The 24,938-nt window shown below is 41.3% G+C and overlaps 1 protein-coding gene across 3 annotated transcripts in view; it reads left to right on the top strand.

Moving 5' to 3' along the window:
- The window catches only part of NNT (nicotinamide nucleotide transhydrogenase), an 88,582-nt gene that overhangs the window by 17,694 nt on the left and 45,950 nt on the right, over positions 1 to 24,938 (top strand). For all 3 annotated transcript variants that reach the window (XM_043488522.1, XM_043488521.1, XM_043488520.1), the window contains exons 5-7: positions 548 to 635; positions 5,119 to 5,207; positions 8,021 to 8,208. In XM_043488522.1, the coding sequence (XP_043344457.1) occupies positions 548 to 635; positions 5,119 to 5,207; positions 8,021 to 8,208 (365 nt within the window). The remainder of the gene's footprint in view (positions 1 to 547; positions 636 to 5,118; positions 5,208 to 8,020; positions 8,209 to 24,938) is intronic.

Genomic DNA, 24,938 nt, shown 5'->3' with positions numbered 1-24,938 from the left:
GCCAACCTAATTTTTTGATTTTAAAGATTTTTTCCCCATATTATATAAATACTACACAGTCATCAAAGAAAATTTGGACGATAAAGTAAAACAAAGTTTAAAGTACCTGTAGTCCTAGCTGCCAAAGCAAACAGTTGTTAACATTTTCTTGTCTTCCCTTCACTTCTCTTTTTATCCTAGCTAATTTTCTGTAGTGCTCATCATGACTTCAGAGAACATCATGGGTAAGAGGGTGTCTCTGCAGGCAGGATGCTAGAATCAGACGTCTGGCTCTGCCATTTAATAGCTGAGGGACCGCGGTCAAGTCTCTCTGTCTCTCCATGCCTCAGTTTCCTCACCTATAAAATGAAGATTATAGTTACATTTATCCACAGGGTTGTTGTGAAGATTAAAGGAGCAAGTATATATGCAGTACCTAGAGCTGTTTTTGACAGATATTACTTACTATATAAATTTTAGCTGTTATTCTCTAATAATTTTTATATATAAGCTTAAGTTCTTTAATTTTATAGAATTATTTATCCTCTTATTTGTCTGTTTTCCTCAGTTACAAGGCTGTTGTACTAGCAGCAAATCATTTTGGACGGTTTTTTACTGGTCAGATCACAGCTGCTGGAAAAGTTCCTCCAGCTAAGGTAGGTTAAACTTTTAATGTTTCTTCATACTGTGAATTATTTAAAGGCAAGGATATATACAGTTTTAAAATACAGTTATTTAAAAATTTTTGTTCTCTGTTAATGTCACAGTGATGACTTTTGTGTCCTGTGTGACTATATGGTGGCGCCTCAAAGTTGCTTAAGATTACTTGGGAAAAAAAGAATTTTTGACATTTCTGGGAGTTCTAAGGCTTTGCTTTCCTTTCTATTTTTTACTTTCTAACTTGAATTCTTAAAGGGATTTGGGTGACTTATTACTAGTTTTTTTAAAACTTTGTGGTACCATTTAGCGAACTCTCAACTTCCCAGTGATTGTGACATTTTGGCTTGGGAAAGACTTGGTTTTCTCACTTTTTGCCAAATTTTGGGTCAAGAGGACAGGAAATAGTAGGTGGTGTAGTCAGGGTATTTGGCAGGGGGGAAGGCTGCAGTTTCTTTAATCTATATTTAGAGCAGAGAGGAGCAGGAGATAAGAGGTCAGGGTAGCTAAGTGAAAGAATAGATTATGCTGTGACCTTCAAAGCCACTTATCCTAAATGACAGTATAAGCACTTTGGCAAAGTACAGGAAACAGGACCTTAAACATTGTCATCTATCCTCAGAGTACACTCTGGGGGGTGTAGGCCTGTTTGGTGCTTCCTGCTCTTAAGTGCTTTGTAACGTCAATCCAGAGCTCTCACACAAAAGAAATTGGAAAAAATGAAAAAAGACAATAGCAGCTTTGAGAAGTCTAGTATATATGATATATATCTCTCTATATATCTATCTAGTATATTATATAAATTATATACTGGAGTATACACTATATACTATATATATATATACACACACTGTACAGTTACATGCTAGATTTCTAGTATATATACTAGTAGATATATATATCTAGTATATAGCATAGTATACCTAGTATTTAGCTTCCCAGGTGGCGCAGGTGGTAAAGAACCCACCTGCCAATGTAGGTAGACTTAAAAGATGCTGGTTCAATCCCTGGGTTGGGAAGATCCTCTGGAGGAGGGCATGGCAACCCACTCTAATATTCTTGCCTGAAGAATCCCATGGTCAGAAGAGCCTGGCAGTCCATGGGGTCACACAAAGTCAGACATGACTGAAGTGACTTAGCATGCACACATGTCTAGTATATAGTATATATATCTAGTAGATATATGTATATATCTACTAGCATATATACTAGAAATCTAGTATATAATTATGTAGTATATGTATTATATAGTATATAATCTAGTATATAGTATATTACTTTAAAAACAGACCAGGTGGGACTTCCCTGGCGGTCCAGTGGTTAAAGCGTCACACTTCCACTGCAGGGTTTGATCACTGGTCAGGGAACTAAGATCTCTCATGCCTTGTGGTGTGACCAAAAAAATCACCCCCCCTCCCCAAAAAGTCCCCCCAAACAGACCAGGTGAAGCAGGTGAAGTTGGTGGCAAGTGGTCCAAGTGGAGGCCAGAATACTTAACGAGAAGGTACAGAGAGACAACACAGAGGTCTGATATGTGAAGTGATTGCATCCGGACTTCTTTCTTAGGATCATAAGTAAAGGTCTAGCCCTCATGGTGGTCAGAAGTTGGCTTCTGTTCTTAAACTGGCTGAATGCTTTGATGCACAGTCCACTACTCAGTTTTGGTTAGAACCTTTCTGGAATGACATGAAAGTTGAGAGGAAAGCTGTGAATATAACAGATTAAAAAGTGAAACAGAAGACGAGGACTAAAGGAAGGAGAATCAGTCAGCTTTTAAAAGGTGGAAAAGTGACTGTCTTTACTGAGAAGTTAAACTGCAGCATAAGAGATTTTAGTTACCTGTCACAAACACTTTCCTGATATCGAAGAATTAGATAATAGATGGGCCTTTCAGAGTAGAATGAATATTTTGAGTTTCCCTTAAACATGGAGTGTTCTTACTTGTCTAAAATGAGCTAAAGTCAATCGGTTGATCGGTATGACATGCCAGGCATGTTGAAGGAGCTGGGAGTATGGCATGAACAAGACAAACAAAATCCCTCCCATATGAAACTTACATTCTAATAGGGGCCACAGAGAGGAGATAAATAAACCATCAAACAAATATAGGAGATCATTTTATATATAGAGGAAATGAACAGGATGGTATGGTGGGTGGGTAATGGGAGCAGGCTACTGTAGTTAGGGTGATGGGGAAAGCACTTGTAGCATTTAAGTTGGGACCTCAAGGATAGGAAGAAAGAAAGGGGGCTTCAGGATTCTGGGCCAAGGGAACAGCACATATAAAGACACTGCTGGGATGGAATTCAGTGTGCTCAAGGAGAATGAAGGAGGCCTCTCGTCTTGGGGTGTGGTGAGTGAGGTGAAGTGTGATCTGAGATGATGTTGGAAAGGTAGGTCAGGGCTGGATGATGTGGGTCCTCTCTTCTTGGTCTTGTTACAGAATTCAGATTGTCTTGCAGATGAGGTAAAGTCTGATTTAGGACTGTTTTGGAAAAACTCCACTCTTGCTCATGTTTCTGATGTTTCCTGTTACCAAATTTGTGGGGATTTTCCCCACCCCAGGCAATTCTCCGGCACCAACTGGGCACCCCACAGTCCCACACTGTCTACTTGGGGGTAGCGTCACATCTCACAGGTTACGGGCTCAGGCCCATAGGACTGCCCTCACCTCTCGGATGCCAGTTGCAAGTCTAGGTTGTTACTACCTATGCTTCTGACAGATGGGCTGTAAATCAGAGGTTCCCAGCCCCTCTCCTTGGATTTGATTAATTTGCTAGAGCTGCTCACAGAACTCAGGAAAACAGTTTCCTTCCTGTTAACCAGTTTATGATGAAAGGATATGATAAAGGATGAGATGAGAATCCTGTTGGGAGAGGTGAGCAGGGCAGGTGGGTGTGGAGCTTCAGTGCTCTCTTTGGGCCCCACTCCTGGAGTTCCCAGAGCCCTGTATTTTGGGGATTTTTATGGAGGCTTCATAAGTAGGTATTTATTCCATTTCCAGCCTCTGTTCCCTCTCTGGAGAACGGAGTCTGTCTTTTAAATGGTGGGATCTTTTGTTATTTCTTGATTCAGGATAACTTGGCCCAGCCCTCTTTTCTTTCTTTTTCCTTTCTTTCTCTCTCGCTCCCTTCCTTCCTCTTTCCTTCTTTGTTTCTCTTTTCCTTCCTTTCCAGTGATTGGGCTCTGGTGTGTGGAGTGGGATGGTGCCTTGGTGCCCAGTAGCATCTTATTCCCTCTGGTCCCTCTTTGTCTCCCTTCCCCTAAATCCCCTCTGCTCCTTAAACAAAGCATTCCCATTAAGATTGATAAATGAGATCTCTAAAACACTGCCCAGAGGTCACTGGAGCACAATTCCACTAGCCTATTCTTCTTGAAGAGGCACAAGAAGTGGGCATGATGGGTGGGTGGGAATTTATAAACTTCACTGTATCTGTGGGTGTCTCTGTCTCTGTCTCTCTCTCTCTTTTAAAGCAGGAACAAGGAGTTGCCTTCAATTGACTGAGAAGTACAATAGGGACTTTTCTCTGGAAGGCCCATTCCAGGCTAGAGACAACATTGTTCTTAGCTTGTTTCTTAGAATGAGGAGACTCTTGTTTCTGAGGAATTCTTTGATTTCCTTGGCTCCAGTCCTGCCTTGGTTAGGGGGATTAGTTACATTAGTTTGGATTTCAGGTATAGTTCATTCACAATGGATCAAAGTTAGGCACTTGGTCCCCTCTCTTCTTTGTAGAAGCATTTGAGCTCAAAATAGGATTAGATGCTTCACGAAGTTGTACCCATCTCTGAAACTTATTTTGATGTTTTATGAGCATAAAGAAATATTGCTCTGGGGATGCTATTAGAAGTAGCTTTGATATGGTGGGAAAGAACCTGTCAGTCTTTAACATTCCCAACAGTACTGATGCTGTATATAGCTTTTACAGTGAGATGCTGGGTATCACACTATTTTACTGAAGTTGTTTTAAACTTTACTTTTTTTTTTTTAAGATTTATTTAATTTTGACTGTTTTGAGTCTTTGCTGCTCTGCATGAGCTTTCTTTAGTTGTGAGCTGGGGCTGTTTCTCTTTGCGGTGTGTGGGCTTCTCATTGCAGTGGCTTCTCTTGTTGCGGAGCATGGGCCCTAGGGCTCGTGGGCTTCAGTAGTTGTGGCTCAAGAGCTTGGTTATTCCTTGGCATGTGGAATCTTCCTGGACTAGGGATTGAACCTGTGTCTCCTGCGTTGGCAGGTGGATTCTTAACCACTAGACCACCAGGGAAGCCGTATTTTAAACTTTTTAAAAACAGTGGTGGTCCAGTTAAAGGGTAGTCTATCCACGCGGTACATCTTTTGAGGACTGAATATCATCACCAGCACCACCGGGTGTCATAGTGAATGCTAAGTGTGATACCTGGCGCTGAGAGTCACTAGCTGATGATTTTACATAATCAGTGGATCATGGACTTTGTTTAAAACATGAGGGTTCTATTTTCTCTCCTAGATTCTGATAGTTGGTGGTGGCGTTGCTGGGCTGGCTTCTGCAGGTGCAGCCAAGTCCATGGGTGCCATTGTTCGGGGATTTGACACAAGGTGAGTGCTGTTAAGGGAAAAACATTTTGCTTCAGGTGGATATTATGTTTTTCTTAGAATTTATAAACTGAAGTAGTACATTGGAACTGTTGTATGACTTCTTTCCATTTAAGAATACTTCCACTTCTTCACAGTTTACTCAATGTGAAAATGTATTACTTAGTGGGGAAAAAATTAAGGACCCAGACCCAGTACAGCAGAGATTATTAAGAAAACAACTCATACTCAGACTTGTATTTTCACGAAGATTAGCAATGGGACCAGATTAGCAGGATTTGCTAATCTCTCTCCTGACTTTCTAACATGTTTCTCCACTGTGTTTTATTTCTGCTTGAAATGTGTTTAGGCACTAGGTAGGGCTTGAGAAAAGGTGTTGTGAGTTTGAAGAAGGGGAGTAGTATGGGCAACATCTTGGAGAGCAATAGAGGGAGTTGAATGAGGGGGGGGGGTTGAGAGGCATGCTCTGCATTGAAGGATGGAAGCAGGTGAAGTTGATTGGGCAGCAGTAGAGTCCTCACATGAAAGTATCTGATTATGTCCATTGCATATTTCTTTAAAGCTGACACATCACCATTTTCCTAGAATTTCTTTAAAAGAGTAGTTTGATTAAAGTTGTTCTTCATTTCAGGCTGCTGTATAGCACACGGAGCTCAGCTTGGGGTTCTGTGATGACCTAGAGGGGTGGGATGTGGGGGGAGTGGGGAGGGAGGTCCAAGAAGGGGGGAGTACATGCATACATAGAGCAGGTTCACGTCACTCTACAGCAGAAACTGACCACCCTGTAAAGCAATTATATGCCAATAGAAATACATGAAAAAAAACTTTCATTTCAGAACACACTTTTTTTTACTGTTGTTTAGTCACTAAGTCACGTTTGACTCTTTTGCAATCCTATGGACTGTAGCCTGCCAGGCTCCTTCTGTCCATGGAATTTCCCAAGCAAGAATACTGGAGTGGGTTGCCCTTGCCTCCTCCAGGGGATCTTCTTGGATCAGGGATTGAACCCTCGTTTGCAGCTTGGCAGGTGGATTCTTTACCTCTGAGCCACCTGGGAAGCCCTGTCACTTTCTTAAAGTGTAAGAAAATGGATTATTGGGACTTCCCTGTGGTCCGGTGGTTAAGACTCCACGCTTCCACTGCAGGGGGCTTGGGTTTGATCCCTATTGGGGAATTAAGATCCTGCATGCTGTTCGGGCCAAAAATAATTCAAAAGATAGTGTATTAGATCTCTGAAGTGAAAATCCAGGGGAAGGACTCCCTTTTCACACTAGAGGCAGCAGCTCATCACTCATCAGTGCCATCCAGGGCCAGGGTCTTTCTGTCTCTCCTCTCTGCTGTCCTCAGCTTTGGCTGAGGTATGAGCGTCCTTGGTCAAGCTGGCAGAAATGGAGAGAAGCTCATGTTGACCCATCCCTTACCTTTTCTGCCCTGCCTTCTACATCCTACCTTTGTGTCCTCTCCCTGACCGTGGCGGTTGCCATGGGGCTGATGGGCTTAGACCACTACTGTTTCCCAAACTTCCCCATTGATAAGAATGACCTGCAGCTCTTGCTAAAAATAGAGATTCTGGTCCCGCTGCTGGAGATTGTAATTTCAGTGGGTCTGGAGAGGAGCTTGGCAATTTGAATTTTTAGCAAGTACTTGGAGTGATTGTTGTCATTAGGGAGATGGATGTGATGAGTTAAACCACACTGTCCACCACAGAGCTGAGAGCTTTGTTGGATCTGGTTTTCCAGCTAGTACATAGAATTTGGTTAGTGTTTATTTATTTTTAACCTGAATGTATTTTTACATAAGTTTATTGTGTTGGTTCTTCACATGTTACCATTTATGCCATTTATAGATTGCTTTTCTTAAACACTGTTTAGTGAGGTCTAGGGGCACTTTCAGTTTTCACTTTCCTGCATCGGAGAAGGAAATGGCAACCCACTTCAGTGTTCTTGCCTGGAGAATCCCAGGGATGGCGGAGCCGTCTATGGGGTCGCACAGAGTCAGCCACGACTGAAGTGACTTAGCAGCAGCAGCAGGGGCAAAAATCACTTTGTAACAATATTTCTAAGTAAAAGGGTCCTTTATGTGGTCAAAGTCCCCATAAGTCAGAACGTTTACAAGTGATTTGACTGATGTCAAATCTGAATGTTAGTCAGATCTCATTTCATTATTGACAGTGGGACCTCTGTCAAGAAACAAAATTGATGACTGGAGTTGGCAGTAATGAAATTCCTTTTGTGACTTAACTGAGTAATTTAGTTTACTAAGTTAGTAGAATTTCCTTTTTTTTTTTTCCAGGAAAAAATATCATAAAAGTGTTACCTGTCTTTAGAAAAAAATGGAAACCGTCTGGTCAGAGATCTCAAAAGAAGGGGTGTCCACTTTTGAATTTATAGTTTTCTTAACAATGTGTATATAAATGATCTTTTTTTCTTAACATTTTATTTTGTATTAGAGTATAGTCTATTAACAATATGTTAGTATCAGGTGGATAGCAAAGGGATTCAGCCATAGGTATACATGTATCCATTCTCCCCAGACTCCCCTCCCATCCAGGCTGCCACATAACATTGAGCAGAGTTCCCTGTGCTATACAGTAGGAACTTGTTGGTTATCCATTTTAAATATAGCAGTGTGCACATGTCTACCCCAAACTCCCTAACTACCCCTTCCCCCCACCCTCCCCCGCTTGGCAACCATAAGTTTGTTCTCTTGAGTCTGCGAATCTGTTTCTGTTTTGTAAATAAGTTCTGTAAATGATGATCTTAATTTCTGTATTAAGGACCTGAAATAACTGCTGCTTCCCCTTCAATAATCACCAGGGCCGCAGCTTTGGAGCAGTTTAAGTCTCTGGGTGCTGAGCCCTTGGAGGTGGATTTGAAGGAATCTGGTGAGGGACAAGGAGGATACGCAAAGGAGATGTCCAAAGAGTTCATTGAGGCCGAAATGAAGCTCTTTGCTCAGCAGTGTAAGGAGGTGGACATCCTTATCAGCACAGCTCTTATTCCAGGTGTGTGATTACATCAGGGGTTGTTGGTAAAGCTCCTTTGTGAGCGATATTTCAAAGTGAGAGTGAGTTTAACATCAGGATTCAAGTAAAGGCCGATTTGCTTCTAGAAAATAAGAAAGCACATGAAAGGCAGAAAAGACAAAATCACTTTGGCCCCTGGAGAAAAATTGTCATTCATGATGTGATATATTGTCTTCAGTTTTTTTTCCTGTATATTTTTATCTGTGTTCACAGATTATGTACAATATTAGATTTATAAGCAGTGTCCTCTGTGTACACCCTTGAAAAATTGGTTTTTAATTTACTTCTGTTCTCTTTGTTAAGATACTACATTCCTATTATAGGAAATCCAAACAATACTAAAAAAGATGAAGGAAAAAAGTGTAGATTGAAAGTTCCACCAGAGATGACCATTATTAATGTCTTGATGATTGTTTTTCTGTACATGAGAGGGAAAGAGAGGGGGCTTTGTGTGTATGTATTTATGGAATTTCCAGTATATAGTTTTTACTAAAGGACTTTGTCACTTTCTAATTACTTCCTTTGAAGTGTTTGGTCTTCGTACCCAAATTGTGAGCTCTTTGATGGAAGGAATCACTTAAGTCCTTTACAGTATCTTCTAAAGAATGTTTCTCACACAACAAACGATTGATATCAAAGCAGCTAGCATTTATCAGTAGTAAATAGTACACAGTAGCTTGATCTAGCAAGATTTGGGAGTGAAGAGACTCCTTTTTTATTCCTACTTCCCCTCCTGTCCTTTCCTTCTGTTGTTGAATAATGAATACCAAGCTGACTCTAATTTTTTCCCCTTTCCAAAAGAAAGTAAGCCAGATAATGAGATTACAGGTTCAGGTTACTTGTGTTTGAACCTGCTAAAGGAGCCTCGCTTTCTCTAGGGGACTGTGGAGGATTAGGGGAAGCTGCTTTGTCATGAGGTTATGGGAAGTGGGAAGTTCTCTTCTGGTCCTCCTCCCCCTGCCCCTGCCAAATCTTGCTAATATACGCCTAACAGCGTCATGTCTCGGAGCTTGTGGGAGAAATGATGCCTCCCAGGCTCTCCATTATGTCCTCTGTTTACCCACATGGTACCTGACAGGTGAGCTGCTCTCTCCAGGTACCTCCATCCCCCTGGAGCTGGCTAGATGAAGCAGACAGCGGGAAGGTGATCTGGGCTCAGCCCCTAGAGGAATCTGTGTGTGGAAATGAGACTGGGGTTGGTTACTGGAGATAGGTGCAGACCAGACAAGACAGGCGCCCCGGCTGCTGTTTGTGAAATCTGCTAGCAACAGTAGAACTCATGGACAAGCCATGGCAGGGGAGCACTTTAGGGTTCATCTTCTCCTTTTGTGGCGGTGGCTGCTGGCTCAGCCGTTACGCAGTTGGTTTTGAAGGAGGTGAGATAGCCTTTGCTGTAGCCCCCATCTGACCTTTGAGAGGTTAGCAGCCTACTGGCCAGAGGAGTTAGGAGCTGATTAGATATAACAAGTGGCCAGTAGAGGGTGCTAAAGCATTTACTCATGCAATTAAAATGAGGCGGCTTTGAAGCTTGTAGTTTTAGTGAAGCCATATTCTTTATAAAAAACTGAGGATAATCTGGGCATAGTGTATAGAATTATCATTATTATTTTTAAATATTTTTGTTGGAGTGTGGTTGATTTACAGTGTTGTGTTAGTTTCTGCCGTGCAGCATAGAATTATTATTGATTGTAAAGCTTGAAGTAAGTGACAGAACTCAAGACTTCTTGTATAAAACACATTTGGACTTTCCGGGCCTACCCCCTCATAGGGTTTTTTTTTTTTTTAACCTAACAAAGGGGCATATGAAGAGGTGACTTGACTTTAACCTCTCATTTTTTTTAAAAAATAAATATCAATAGTTAATAGTAAGTATACTTCAGCAACAGGTCAAATTATATGATAGTGTGATATAATAGACACTATACTATACAAAAAGAAGTTGTTGAGGAGGTTTTATGAGTCTGCTTTGCTGAGCCCTCCCTGTTTTCAGTCTTTTCTGAAGCACCTGCTCAGAGCACTTTAAACCTGCTCTATGTCCTGGACCAGTGCCATTGACCTGAGCTTGCACTCATAAGGCTGATCTGAAAAGGACTTTTCTGTTACTTTTTTTGGTAAGCCCTCCAAAAGAGAAAAGCTAATTCAAATATTATAAGGGAGATGGTCTTTCTAAAGATCTTTCATATCCCTAGGGGACTGAAACTTGAAATTATGAGCATTTAAAAAAAAAAAGATTGAAGAGGTTATATAAAGGTCCACGTGCCCTTTGAAAAACAGTGTCCTTGGCATTATACCCTTATTGATGTTTGTCCCGAGCCTTTGCATGGATCACCTGACGGTGTGTGTCTTGTTCCTGAAAGACTGCTGGAGCATAAGTTGTTCTGAAGTTTTCCTTGAGTGGATCCAAAGGGGATTAAGTCAAATGTCATAAGTTCCCCAAGTAGCAATTCCTTAGACAGAGATCCTCGCGGCTGTGCTGAAGACCTGGCCAGGATAAGAACATTAAGAGAGGGCTTGCTTCAGGCAGCAGTCATGTAGAGTGGGTAAATTAGTCAGTGGGCTTGGACACACAATAGCATTGTACTCAGGAGGATCCTAGGTAGAATGAGATGTTTCTATAGCCATCTGCTTATTATGCTGCCTGCTTTTATTTTTTTTTAGTTTCTTTTTAATTGCTTTACAATTAAAATTGCTTTAATTGTAATTAAATATAATTGCTTTACAATATAGGTTTCATTTCTGGCATACATCAACATGAATTAGCCACAGGCACACATATGTCCCCTCCCTCTTGAATCTCCCTCCCAGCCCCCACTCTTTCCCACCCCTCTAGGTTGTTAGCGAGCCTCGGTTTGAGTGCTCTGATTGATATAGCAGATTTTCATTGGCTATCTGCTTTACATATGGTAGTGCATATGCTTCCACGCCACTGTCTCCGTTCGGCTCACCCTCTGCTTCCTCCGCTCCACCCATGTCCATAGTCTGTTCTCTGCGTCTGCATCTCCACTGCTGCCCTGTGAATAGATGATCAGTATTATTTCTAGATTCCATGCTGTGCTGTGCTTAGCTGCTCATTCGTGTCCGACTCTTTGCAACCCCATGGACTGACTGTATCCTGCCAGGCTCCTCTGTCCATGAGGTTTCTCCAGGCAAGAATACTGGAGTGGGTTGTCATGCCCTCCTCTAGGGGATCCCAACCCAGGAATCGAACCCAGGTCTCCTGCATTGCAGGTGGATTCTTTACCATCTGAGCCACCAGGGAAGCCCAAGAATACTGGAGTGGGTAGCCTGTCCCTTCTCCATGTGAACTTCCCGACTCAGGAATTGATCTTGGTCTACTGCATTGGCAGGCAGATTCTTTATCAGCTGAGCTTCCAGGGAAGCCCTTATGTTCCATATATATATGTGTTAATATACAATCTTTGTTTCTCTATTTCTGACTTCACTTTGAAGTTCATCCACCTCATTAGAACTGACTCACATGCATTCCTTTTTATGGCTAAGTAGTATTCCATTGTATTTATGTACCACCGCTTCTTTATCTATTCATCTGTCAATGGAATCTGGTTTATGCTGTCTGGTATCTTATACCATCCTCTAGATCCTCTCAGTTGGGTTGGGTGATGGATGAGGGCTAGCATTTAACTTAATGGCAGGTAACTTCAAGAGAGGGCCTAGTGGAGAGTGTCAGTTTGTGGTTCCGTACCCACCAGGGAGTGCTTCCAACCTTTTGTGACCTTTAGGGTCATCATTAAAAAGTATCTAGAGAGACTCTTCATAGACTTGGAATGTTTAATCAGGAAGAGACTGAATCAGATTGAAAATCTGATTGGTAAGTTAGGACGGGTGAGGAGGAATTGCAGTGGTTTAGCACTGACTGTGTGTTTAAACAGATTTTGCCTAAATTCCTGAGACACTTAGGAGTGCCATGCGGCACACAGAAAATCCACCCTGATGAAAACAGCCTTTTCCATTTAGGACCTTTCCTGATGGCCACCCGCTTACAAAACATGAGCATCGTGGGGTCACTTGACATTCCCGTTCTCCCCTTCCCCACCTCAGGTCCTGCCCTCATTTTGTAATGGCACTGGAAAGCCTGGGATTTTGTTTAATAAGGACAGTAACTTGGACTGCTCTTGTTCCCAGCATTGTTAGATAAAGGCATCTAAAGTCATCCGGATTGGAGCACATCCCCTCTCTCCACCCCCACCCTTTCCCTGTGCTCTCAATTTTGCACCCCGTGGTGAAGTGTTTGTTGCCTTTCAGTTTCTAGTCCCGGTTTAGCTTGGGGCCTCATGTTAAACTAATTTCACGCTCCCTGGGCCTGATTTCAGTCATGCTGGCTGCTGTGATCTGCACCAAGAGGCCAAAGACTTTCAGGCTTTGAACATTCTGTTCCTTCTCTTGGGAATGCTGTCCCTGCCCTTCTCTGCCTTTTGAAGTCCTACTGATTCAGTGGTTACTCCATAGTTTCTGCTGTCCCCTGCTCTGGAGCAAACACTCTTTTTCCCCCTGCACTTGTTGCATTTGCCCGTGGCTCGAGCGCCAGCAGTGCTCAGCTCACTGCCCTGCGGTTGCCCCATCTCCCTGCGCCGCCAGAGTGCCTGGCTCACCTCTGCCGTGGACGCTGCTTACCGCGGAGCCCCGTATACAGCAGTAGCTCAGCAGATGTTCTGAGCTCATGTGGGTTCCTTCTCTATTCTTAGTTGGTACAGTCTCTTTCATTTTACCAGTGCTATCCAAGGAAAGATCGAATACTCTTGGCTAGGAATACTGCAGAGGCTAGTCTTAAACTAAGAAAGGAAGCTAGCTTTCTTAAATTTTCGAAACTAGGACTCTTGCCATATTTGCAATTTGAGGTGATTAGCTAGGCCTCTCAGATGATAGACTTAGGAAGCGGTGGGATGATCTGCTCAGGAGTTAGAAGTATCCTGTCAGCCAGGAGGGGGGCTATTCATTGCTTGATTATAAATTATAATGGCTTAGGCCATATATGCTTGGACCTTTTTTAGGCACAATGAAGATTAGGGTAACAGTATTTTTTATTTTTGGGCTTCCCCAGGGGCTCAGTGGTAAAGAATCTGCCTGCAAAGGACCTTTGTGGTAGTTTTGCATGACTCTGGGGAATTGGGAGGGGATGTTCTCCCTTGATATGCAAGGGCCTTACACATAAGAGACCAAACCTGAGGGCTCTCACAGTCTCCTGGAAAATCAACACTGGTTCTCCATCAGATCTCCATCTGTCTGTTGGAATCCGTCTTTCATATAGAGTAGAAATATAGTACAAAAGAGTAACTTTCCACAGTAATTTTCAAACTTGTTCTTTTAGGCAGGAGAATAATTGATTCAGCAACATAATCTTCATTTATGAAATTCCACAAAAATATTATTGTTTCGATGACTACTCAAGGTTATTCTCTAAAGTAAAGCTTTGTTTTTCAGATTTATTCTTTTCATTCTGTAAGCATTGTGGTCCAATAGGACAGAACTGTACAGATCAGTGATTTCCAACTTTTTTTGAAGAATGGTTTAACTTTCTTTTATTGACTAACCTGACTCATGTACCAGCCTCCCCTCCAATAAATGCATTGTGTGATTGTATGGAATTTTGTAATGTTACTTGTATGAAGTTTCATTTGTTTTGAGAATTTTGAAGGACAGAAAGAAATACTTAAATATTGCAACATCAAGGGTTGGTAACCACAGGCTGTCTACACACCTCTTTGTAACTTTCAACACAGCAGGACAACTTGTCATCAAGAAGAAGATGCCAAAGTTGTGAAGTTTTCCATCACCATGTGTCAGTCTTGACTGTTTAGAGTATGTTTGAGTGCATTTAATGAGAGACTGGGCCAAATTTAACAGATATCCCGTTAAGAAGATTTATGGCATGGAATCTTCTGGTTTGGTCTGTTGTTTCTCCCAAAGTATGTTGCAAGATTGGGTAGCATCGTGTTTCCCTCCCTGGCAGTCCTTGAAATGAAGAGAACTGGGAGACTGATGCTGCTCTGGTGAGGAGGACCCAATAGAGTTAGAGCTACAACCAGCACCTTCCACCTTGTGCATTTCTGTTCTTCCTTCCTTCCTGTGTCTCAGTGTTAGTTAGGGTGGTCTAGCTGCCTAACAAATTCACCCCAGAGCTCAGACATTATAGACATTTATTCCCTGCTCAGTTAACAGTAATAGGGTGGTTGACACATTGGAAGGCAGCTCTCCTTGTAGTCCTCTGGGATTCAAGTACGACAGTATCACCATCATGGTGATGAGGCTCTGAAAGTCATTCAAGATACTGTCTCTGTTCCACTGACTAGTAGCCAAAGGCCATGGAGGAGTGTGCGCGGGATGCCCAGAAGTGGCACATACCACCTCTGTTAACATTTCTCTTGCTAAAGACCTAGTCACGTGGTCAGACCTAACTGTGAAGGAAGGTGGGAATTGTAGTCTCACAGTGCCCACAGGAATAAGAGAACATTGTGGTAGTTTGCTAAGGCTGCCATAACAAAAGGTCACAGACTGGAGTGGTGGGGGGAGGAGTGGTGGTGTTGCTTAAATGATAGAAATTTATTTTCTTACTGTCTGGAGCCTAGAAGTCCAAGATCAAGGTGTCAGCAGGTTTGGTTTCTTCTGAGGCTTCTTTCCTGGGCTTGCAGAGAGTCTCTTCTCCTGTGTCCTCATATAGTCTTGGTATCTTTTTTTGGTGTGTGTGTCCTCATTTTCTCTTGTTTTAAGGATACAGTCATTGGTCTGGAGCCCACCCTGATGGCCTCATTTAATGTAATCATCTCTTTAAAGATTCTATGTCCAAATATAGTCATATTCTGAGTTACTGTGGGTTAGGGCTTCAACATATGAATTTTTCTGGGGACACAATTCAGCCCATAGCAAAGGTGGATTTTGGTGAGGAGCTAAAAGCTGCTTTCCTCTTCCCCTGTACTGTGTGTGTGCTCAGTCACTTCTGCTGTGTCCGACTCTTTGCGACCCTATGGACTGTAGCCCATCAGACTCCTCTGCCCATGGAATTTTCCAGGCAAGAGTACTGAAGTGGGGTGCCATTTCCTTTTCCAGGGGATCTTCCTGACCCAGGGATCTAACCTGCATCACCTGCATTGCAGACGGATTTTTTACCACCGAGCCACTGGGGACACGTCCCTTATAACTGCTTATGCTTAATCCATTCATTGGCGATCAGATCATGGATTTAGAACCAGACAGAGTAGATTCGCATTCTAGTTCTACTACTTAACAGCTGATGTGTCTTTCTTAACTTCAGATTCCTCATCTCTGAAAAGGAGGTAAACATTTTCATCTTGCAGAGCTGTTTTGAGGACTTGTTAAGGGAAAAAGCCCAGCGTAGGGCCTGGCACGTAGAGTATTAGCATAATCTCCTTTCTTCCATTGGTGATGCTTGTCTTGCAGATAGTACCCAGACTGAACAGCTCGTTGAATTTTGCTGTAGAAAGTCTGGACATTCTTTAGCATTTTGTGGTATGTCAGAGAGAGTCTCTGAAATCTTCAAGCTTATGGACATAACTCATGAAGTTACAAAACCATTGCCTTTAGATGGCAATCTAGCATGGATTTCACTGTGGAAAACTGTGACTTAACTTGCTTTTCATCTGACTTTTCTGAAGATACTTGTTTCATTAAGGCTTTTTCGTCAATCTCATTCTAAGTTTTCTGACATGGAAAAGAAAATAAACAGTATTATTTCTATTAAAAAATAACTTTCTAATTGTTTTATGAATAAGTGTATAATAAATATTCATTAATCTATTTAGGGATTTTGGTAGCTAATGTACGCCTAAATGAGCTTCCCAGGTGGTGCTAGTGGTAAAGAACCTGCCTTGCCAGTGCAGGAGACATTCATCCCTGGGTGGGAAAGATCCCCAGGAGAAGGAAATGGCAGCCCACTCCAGTACTCTTTCCTGGAGAATTCCATGGACAGAGGAGCCAGGCAGGCTACAGTTCATGGGATTGCAGTGTCAGACATGACTATGCGACTAACTATTGCTTAATGTAATATATATTTACATATATGTTATATAATACATGTTTCCTTTTTACGTTACCATTTTAAGTTTGGTAGGTTGTTTTCCTTTTCTTGAGAATTCCCATAGATTATGATTCCATGGTAAAGCCTTGATTAATTTTAATTTTTATCTATACAGAATTTTATAGCTGTAACAGGTAAATTATTAAGATAATCCTGGGAAAATTTTTATAAATGTGTTCTCTAATTATTGGGTAAAGGCTTGTTTTTAGGTTTCTTCTTTAAATAAATCTTTAGGGGTTTCTCTAATCTGCTAAAACATGCTGTTGACTTATCATTTTTGCTAGGTATTACATCTAGAAATATCTTGAGGCATCCAATTCATAAAAGTCAAATTTTTGCCAGCTTGACTTTCTCTCTGGTTCCTTATACAAATAATTAATTAGGCAGAGAAAATTTTTGTCTAGGTCCAAGAATAGCAGTGACATGCAGCGTACTCTATTTGACTATTTAAGGTTAGGTCAGGATCATTCCGTACCCCCTGGTAGCTCAGATGGTAAAAACTCTGCCTGCCACGTGGGAGACGCCGATGGGTCAGGAAGATCCCCTGGAAGAGGGCATGGCAGCCCACTCCAGTGCTCTTGCCTGGAGAGTCCCGTGGTAGAGGAGCCTGGCAGGCTACAGTCCATGGGGCTGCAAAGAGTCGGACACGACTGAGCGACTCGCACATTCACTCTCAGGATCTCTCTCTCTTCACAAACACAGCTGTCTGTAGCCTCTCCAGTGATAACAGAGCTGGGGCGGTGGGGGGGGGGGGGGGTTGGATCTGTTGTGTTGCTCTGTCTACCACACTTGGCAGAATCAGAGACTCATTAGATCAATGGGTCAAAAATGTTCAGCAGTTTTCTGTGACATCTAATCTATTACATAACCAATGATCTCTTTCTTCTTTATGTATACATATATTTGTATAAAAAGCCTTTTGTCCTGATCTGTAACATTTTTACATTTTAAGACTCACTATTTGAACCCCACCTATGATTTTGAAATTCCAGAAGAGCCTTTGGTGTGTATAAGTTAGAATGCCTTTGGCTGCCAGAAGCAGACGTTCCAGCACAATCTGCCTTAAACCAGAAAGGAGATTTGTTGGGTCTTGTAACTGAAAAAACTGGGCTTCCTTTGTGGCTCAGCTGGTAAAGAATCAGCCTGCAGTGTGGGAGATCTCAGTTCTATTGCTGGGTTGGGAAGATCCCCTGGAGAAGGGAAAGGCTACCCACTCCAGTATTCTGGCCTGGAGACTTCCCCTGACTATAGCCCATGGGGTCACAAAGAGTTGGACATGACTGAGTGACTTTCACTTGTCACTTGTAATGGAAAAAAGCCCAGTCGTAACTGGAGAGGTGTGCTCCGGGGAACCCTGCTGGGCCCCTTCGTCCTCTCAGCGCGGCCCCCTCTGGTTGGTTTCAGCCTCAGGGGCAGAGGCAGAAGCAGCTTCGGGCCTCTGCGCACAGCACGTTACTCCACCGGAGGACAAGGCCTCTGATGGCTCCCTCTTGAACACCAAGGAAACTTCTTTCTCAGAAGTCCTTAGCGCACTTTCCCTCATTCTTATTTACTTTGATTCGGTAATGTCTTCACTTTTTAAAAAATTTATTTTTACTTATTTATCTGGGTCTTAGTTGGAGCATGTTGGATCTAGTTCCCTGACGGGGAATCGAACCTGGGTCCCCTGCATTGGGAGCTCAGAGTCTTAGCCACCAAAAAAGTCCCAACACCACCACTTTTGAACCAATCAGTGTAGGCTGGGCCCCTCAGCTTACACCTGGATTTCTGAACAGGTCATCAATAAGTTATCCTTGGGCCAGCCAGGCCTGCCTTTGGAGTAGTTTCAGGTTATTTCTCCTTAAAGCTCATGGACTATGTTGAGAAAATGAATGTCAGTGTAGTGATTAGAGGATGCTGGATAAACACCAGTGCTCAATGTAAAATTGTGTTCTTGAATGATACTCCTTAATGCATAAATACTACAGTTCAGAACATCTTTACATGCTCTGTTTTGCATGTAGTCCATATAGTAGTGTGTTACATTAAAATTATCCTTGTGTTTATAGTACTTGTTCACAAGAAATCTATTTTGGTTTAGATAAATATATTTAATAATTTATATTATTAATCTCTTTGTTACTATATTGTTAAACATGCTATGTTCTTGTTAAAGCAGAAAGTTTTTCTTGAGCCTGGTTAATTTGATGCCTTACAGGCCAGGAAGTTAGGAATTTCCCCATCTGATTAAATGCCATTGAATAATTCCAGTAAGTAATGCTAAATGTTCTTTGGAATTATTATAAAACTTTGTGGTAAACCTTTTTCATCTTGGTGTCTTGTTGTTTGTAATATTTTTAGTGGTTTCCTCTGAATTTTCTTCTTCTTTTTTTTTTTTGGTGTTATTAAAGTTGTCTGTGAGGGCTTGATTCTTTTTCCGCTAAGACAGAATCTAAAAATTCATTATTTCAGATGATCATGTTAGATCTGATTTACTCAGAGAGGGATAACATTTTGTAGAACTTTCCAGTAAAGCTTTAGCCGTTGGTTTTAGTTTAAGCTAAGTCTCTCTATTTGAATTTAGTGTTGTAGAGGCCAATGGTATTTTCTTTTGCCACATAGCAGTAAAGCTATTTTTAGAAACCCAGGTGGCGCCAGTGCAGGACACTTAAGAGACAGGGGTTTGATCCCTGGGTTAGGAAGATCCCCTGGAGGAGGGCACAGGTACCCACTCCAGTATTCTTGCCTAGAAAATCCATGGACAGAGGAGCCTGGAGGGCTACAGTCCATAAGGTTGCAAAGAGTCGGACACAAGCGACTTAGCATGCAATCTTTTCTAGAAGTTTTTGAATTTGCCTCTTTAACAAATGCATCTTGGTATTTGTTTAATAAGAAAACACAGGAGTATGAAAAGCTACTATTAATTCAGTCACATTTCAGAATAAATATGTGTGACGCACTGCCATATAGGCACACATCAAGAAACAGTGCACATATGTGAGGCGTTTTTTCAGCCTGCAGTCAGTTCTGCATGCACAGAGGTTCATGAATCCCTTGTATTAATCTGTGGCACCTCTGTCTGTTGTTATTGTTTAGTCACTAAGTCGTTCTGACTCTTTTGTGACCCCATGGACTGTAGCCCACCAGGCTTCTCTGTCCATGGAATTTCCCAGGCAAGAATACTGGAGTGGGTTGTCATTTCCTTCTCCAGGGGATCTTCCTGATCCAGGGATTGAACCCCTGTCTCCTGCATTGGCAGGCAGGTTCATTACCACTGAGCTACCAGGGAAGCCCATGGCACCTCTACTTACCCCAAATAATGGCCATCCAGTTAGGAAACTCTGTAATTAAAATTTTTAGATGAGTGTTATAAATATCTCAGTTATTCTCCTAATAAAAATGTTCCCTAATCTTTGAATGCAACCTCCTTCAGTCCTAAACTGTTAGATCTCAGAGCTATAAGTACAGCTTTCCTTCCCCATTTAGCCTGTACATGGTAGGCACTGAATGGGTATTACTTGAGTCAGTGAATAGATGAATACTTGAATGATGACCATGAGTGCATGATGTCCTACGACTGTCTTGGCAAAAGTACGGAAGTAAACTCCCAGATGGGAGGGAACTGAGTAATCTTACCAGGAACTTAATATCCATGCATCAGAAGGAACCAAGGAGTAGTTCATGAAGTTGGACATCTTTCCAGACCTCTAGCCACAGTTTGTTTTCTGTCAGGAAATAGATTAATATGTTTTTCTCCTTGTTGAGTTTTTTCAATCATAGTGATTCTTTTCTTGGCGAGTGGTGGTTTGAAGAGATGTAAGTTTTGATCTTTTTGTGTTTCTCATCTTCTGCAAATAAATGATAAGATTAACAGAAATGAGCAGTCAAAAGGGGAAAGCCCAAGTGTGCCTCTAAAAAAACCCCCTCGTATCTGCCTCGTTTTATTAACCTTTCTGCCTCCTTTTATAAAGTCCTGTCCTGAAACACCTGATATGCTCATTTGATCTTTTATCCATGTGTCTAAGATCTGTCACTGGGGTATTATGGGACATCTCTAAATGTTGGATTTATTCTTTTCTATGTTATATAACGGAGAAGGCAATGGCAACCCACTCCAGCACTCTTGCCTGGAAAATCCCATGGACAGAGGAGCCTGGTGGGCTGCAGTCCATGGGGTCGAGAAGAGTCGGACACGACTGAACGACTTCACTTCCCCTTTTCCCTTTCATGCATTGGAGAAGGAAATGGCAACCCTCTCCAGTGTTCTTGCCTGGAGAATCCTAGGGGCAGCGGAACCTGGTGGGGTGCCGTCTATGGGGTCGCACAGAGTCGGACATGACTGAAGTGACTTAGCAGCAGCAGCAGCATGTTATATATAAAAAAAAAACCTGTGCGCATCTTCCTGTTTGTTATCCATCCTTAGTTATGATTCTGTCTCCCTGTGTAAGTATTTGGATTCACTCTTTGAAAGGCTTTCCTAACTGTATAGCTTCCTTTGCTATAGCAGGGAGGGCAGAGGATTTTGAGTGAAGTGTTTTCTGTTGGTAAGTAAACAGACTGGGTAAGGGTATTTCTTAGTTATTTTAATTCTTCTAGTACATCTCTTTAATCTCTGTCCTCTACTTAAAGGGGAAACTGGTTGTGATTATGCTTTGTTTATTTATATTTATAAAAATAGTGTGTGACTTTTGTTGGAAATGCAGTAGAATACAAGGTAGAAAATAAAGGTCATTTGTGGTCCTTCTACTCAGTGAAAAATACTATTAACATTTTACTATTTCATTTCAGCCTTTTTCCCATGCATTTTTATCACATTAGATGCAGATAAAATAGCTTTCTTACTTACCCCACTAAATACTATTTTAAGCTTCCCCCTTAATATAATAAGTCATTAAGAACTCCCCATAAATATATTTTAATGGTTTTGTTAGAATTTTCTTGTTTGAATGTACTGTATTTTATTTAACTGTTCTCCCAAAGTTAAGCTTTTTGTGTATTTCCAGTTTTTGTCAATTAAAAATGGTATACTAACATTTTTTTCTACTTTATTCCTATATCTGTATTTTCAGTTATTTCCCCAGGATTCATCAAATCTTAGAAGTAGAATTAGTAGATGAATATTAGTATTTCTGGCTATTTGGTAAACACTTGATAAACTATGCTTTCCTGAAAGATTATGTAGTTCATAATCTCATCAGGAGATCGTCCAATTAATTGTTTCATTTCAGCAGCATTCAAGATTTTGTTGACTCTTTCAGTTTGAGGGCAAAAATATATCTCATTCTTTATACTCAAATTTCTTTCTCTTTCTTTTTTTAATATGTTATCTTTTAAATTGGATTATAATTGCTTTACAGTGTTGTGTTAGTTCCAGCTATGCAGCAACATAAATCAATTATATGTGTGCATTTGTGCCTTCCCTCTTGAGCCGCCCTCCCTCCCCACCCCCCCGTCCTGCCCCTTTAGGCCATCACGGGACACCCAGCTGAGCTCCTGTGCCGTATAGGGGCCCCCAGCTAGCCATCTGGTTTACACGTGGTCGTGTGTGTGTGTATATATATATATATGTCTGTCCTCACATTTCTTTGGTTCTTACTGAGGGTGAACTGTTTTCATTGGCTTGTTACCCTTTCTCTTTGAATTAACCATTTGCATTTGCTGTTCATTTATCTGTTAGGATCTTAGTGTAGTGTTTTGTTTCTATTTGAATTTCCGTGAACTTTTTATTGTATTAATTTTTTGTCATGTTTATGTTCTCCTGAGGATAGTAATATATGCCTTTCCATATTTAAATTTCTTGATGTTTTCCTTTGTAATTTTTCCCATTGCTGAAATTTAAGAAGTACTTTTCAGTCTAAAGACAAGAGAGAGATTTACCAAGGATATCTTTTCTTCTTCTCTTTGTGGAGTGATTCTTTTATAATTAATTCTAACCTATAGAGTTCAGAGTTTAATTTGAAATAAATGTTAGGTTTGGGTAGATTTCCTCCTGCAAAGCTAACTAATCATCTTATTATTTTTTTGTTCTTTCCATTTTGTCATGCCACACTTAGCGTTTATTATGTTTTTGTCACAGTAGGCCATCAGGGTAAGAGAGTATTTTGAAATTTCCTTCTCCGTCTTTCCCTCTCTTGACCTAATCTTTTGAGGATTTGCTCATTTGGAATTTTTATGTACTACTCTGCTCCTCTTTTGGCTCTGTTTTTCCCTTCTGTTTTTAATTTGCATTTCTGCACTTTTCAGAATTTTCAAAAAATTAGTCCACATGTGAGTTCTTAAAGGCAGCTGCACTGTTACATTCATCATTGTATTCCCTGTAGCCCTTATTGAATTTTTAAAGCAATAACATTAAAGTAAGCTCTTCTAGAAAACTTGGGAGATAAGAAAAAGCATAAAGAAGAAAATAAATTAGTCTTACCACTCAAAGATATCCTGATACTGTTAAACATACTCTGTAAAATTTGCTAGGAACCATATTCGTGTGTACTTAGTCCCTCAGTGGTGCCTGACTCTTTGTGGCCCCGTGGACTACAGCCGGCCAGGCTACTCTGTCCACGGAATTCTCCAGGCAGGACTAGAGTGGGTCGCCATGCCCTCCTCCAGGGGATCCTCCCAGCCCAAGGATCCAACCCAGGTCTCTCACATTGTGGCCCACTTCTGAGCCACCAGGGAAGCCCAAGAATACTGGAGTGGGTAACCTGTCCCTACTCCAGGGGATCTTCCTGACCCAGGAATCAAACTGGGGTCTCCCGCATTGCAGGCAAATTCTTTACCAGCTGAGCTACCAGAGAAGCCCAGGAACTTTATAGTATTTGTAGTATTTTGCGTGTGTGTGTGTGTGTGTGTATGTGTATGTGTGTATGTTTGAAACGTTCATATATATGTGTATAATTTTATTTTTTACTAAATGGGAGCATCCTATACATACTGTTTTGTTGTGTACTTTTTACTTGTAATAATTCCATGTTTTTTAAACATTCCTTTATGACTTTAAATATATTTTTTGACTTCCCTTCCCATTATTTGGCTATATACTAAATAAAATATTTTATGTGAAGGAAAATGCTCTTCTTTCAAAGAGATTGAATTTCAGAGTGATAATACGGATAATACGGCCAGTACACCTGTTATCTCTGTTGCAACGCAAATATATATATGTGTGAGCCACTGCAGAATTGCTTTGTGTAGGTTGAATAAATAAAATTGAAGAAGAGAAATAGGTGGTACGTTAGATATTTTCTAGGGAGCCTAAATGGTTTTGGCCACTTGACATCTTATTAAATGGGCAGTATTACAGATCCAGGGTCTGAGCTATAGCTATAGTTAACTCAGAAGGAAGAAGGAATTCAGAATTTTGGGAGCAAGAGACGTTAGTTAGATGCCAGATCAAATTTGTGAAGTTGATGTTTGTAAAGTTGGTGCAGTTAGAAGTCAAAGGGGGTAGACATGTATCTAAATTGGTTATAGCCAAAAGAGTAGTTTAAGGCATGTCAACCTAAGACCAGAGGGCACAAGAGAGGTGGAAGGGAGAACTGTGAGAAACATGAATCTGGTTAATAGCGATGATGTTCTATTAGATGAGGCTTAGGAGAGATGAGGCACCAGAGGTGGGTAGTGATGACAGTCAAATTTAGCCCTTTAAATTTGCTCCTTTATGTGAAAGCAACTCTATCACCCGTAGCTTTAAATAACTGCAGAACTAAGCAGCATGACTTTTATTTTGGGGAGTCCTCAGATGTGTGTGGTTTGCATCCCCAAATTCCCATGCTTGAGTAAAGGTTAAAATATTGAGGGTGCCTTTGTTGGACTGTAGCATGGGAGACTAGAGGAAAGGAATGCAAAATTCCAGAGAATTTTGAGAAGTAGTGAAGCTACCGGGACTTCTGGGAGTTGTCTTTGGGAAAGTGAAGTGAAATTTGCTCAGTCGTGCCCGACTCTTTGCGACCCCATGGACTTCTCCAGGCCAGAATACTGGAATGGGTAGCCTTTCCCTTCTCCAGGGGATCTTCCCAACCCAGGGACCGAACCGGGGTCTCCTGCATTGCAGGTGGATTCTTTACCAACTGAGCTGTCAGGGAAGCAAAGACCTCCTCATTCCTGCTCCTTTCCACAGGGACTCAGAAGAGAGCCCCAGATCTTGCCTAACAAACCAGTATGGTTGGAGCAGAAGGTCCAGTGGAGCAGTAATGAGAAGGAATGCTAGGCAGAGTGCTTCAACTGGGGGAGAAAGGCCTTCAGTCATAGGGAGACTTAGGAGTTGGGCTTCATCTTGGAAGTATTAAGTTTGCATTGAGAAAGGAGGTATACCCACTTGTATCTTTACAACTCTTTTTTTTACATGTGCTATAAAGAAAGGTTGTTTCCTTTTTGAAATCGTGTGTATTCCAGTCAAATAGTTTGAAAAACAGATTATTATAATGCAAATTTTACTTTTAGTTGATTTCCATTTATAAAATTGACAGTGTTTTTACTAAACTTCACTCAGAGTTGAAAACTTTCAGAAGAAGAAATAATTAGCCTATTAGCTCTCTGCTTTCCGATAGTCAGTCTCAAAAGTTCATGCCCTTTTTCTTTTGGCTTAGATATTTACCTTGTTTTGTGAAACTTGAACAAGATATTATACCCACCATGTGGGCCCCTGTTGAACATACTGATTGATGTATGTTATCTTGAAAAACCC

This window comes from Cervus canadensis, chromosome 16, assembly GCF_019320065.1.
Source record: "Cervus canadensis isolate Bull #8, Minnesota chromosome 16, ASM1932006v1, whole genome shotgun sequence".
NCBI classification, from domain to species: Eukaryota; Metazoa; Chordata; class Mammalia; order Artiodactyla; family Cervidae; genus Cervus; species Cervus canadensis.
This window is presented reverse-complemented; position numbering and strand designations above follow the sequence as displayed.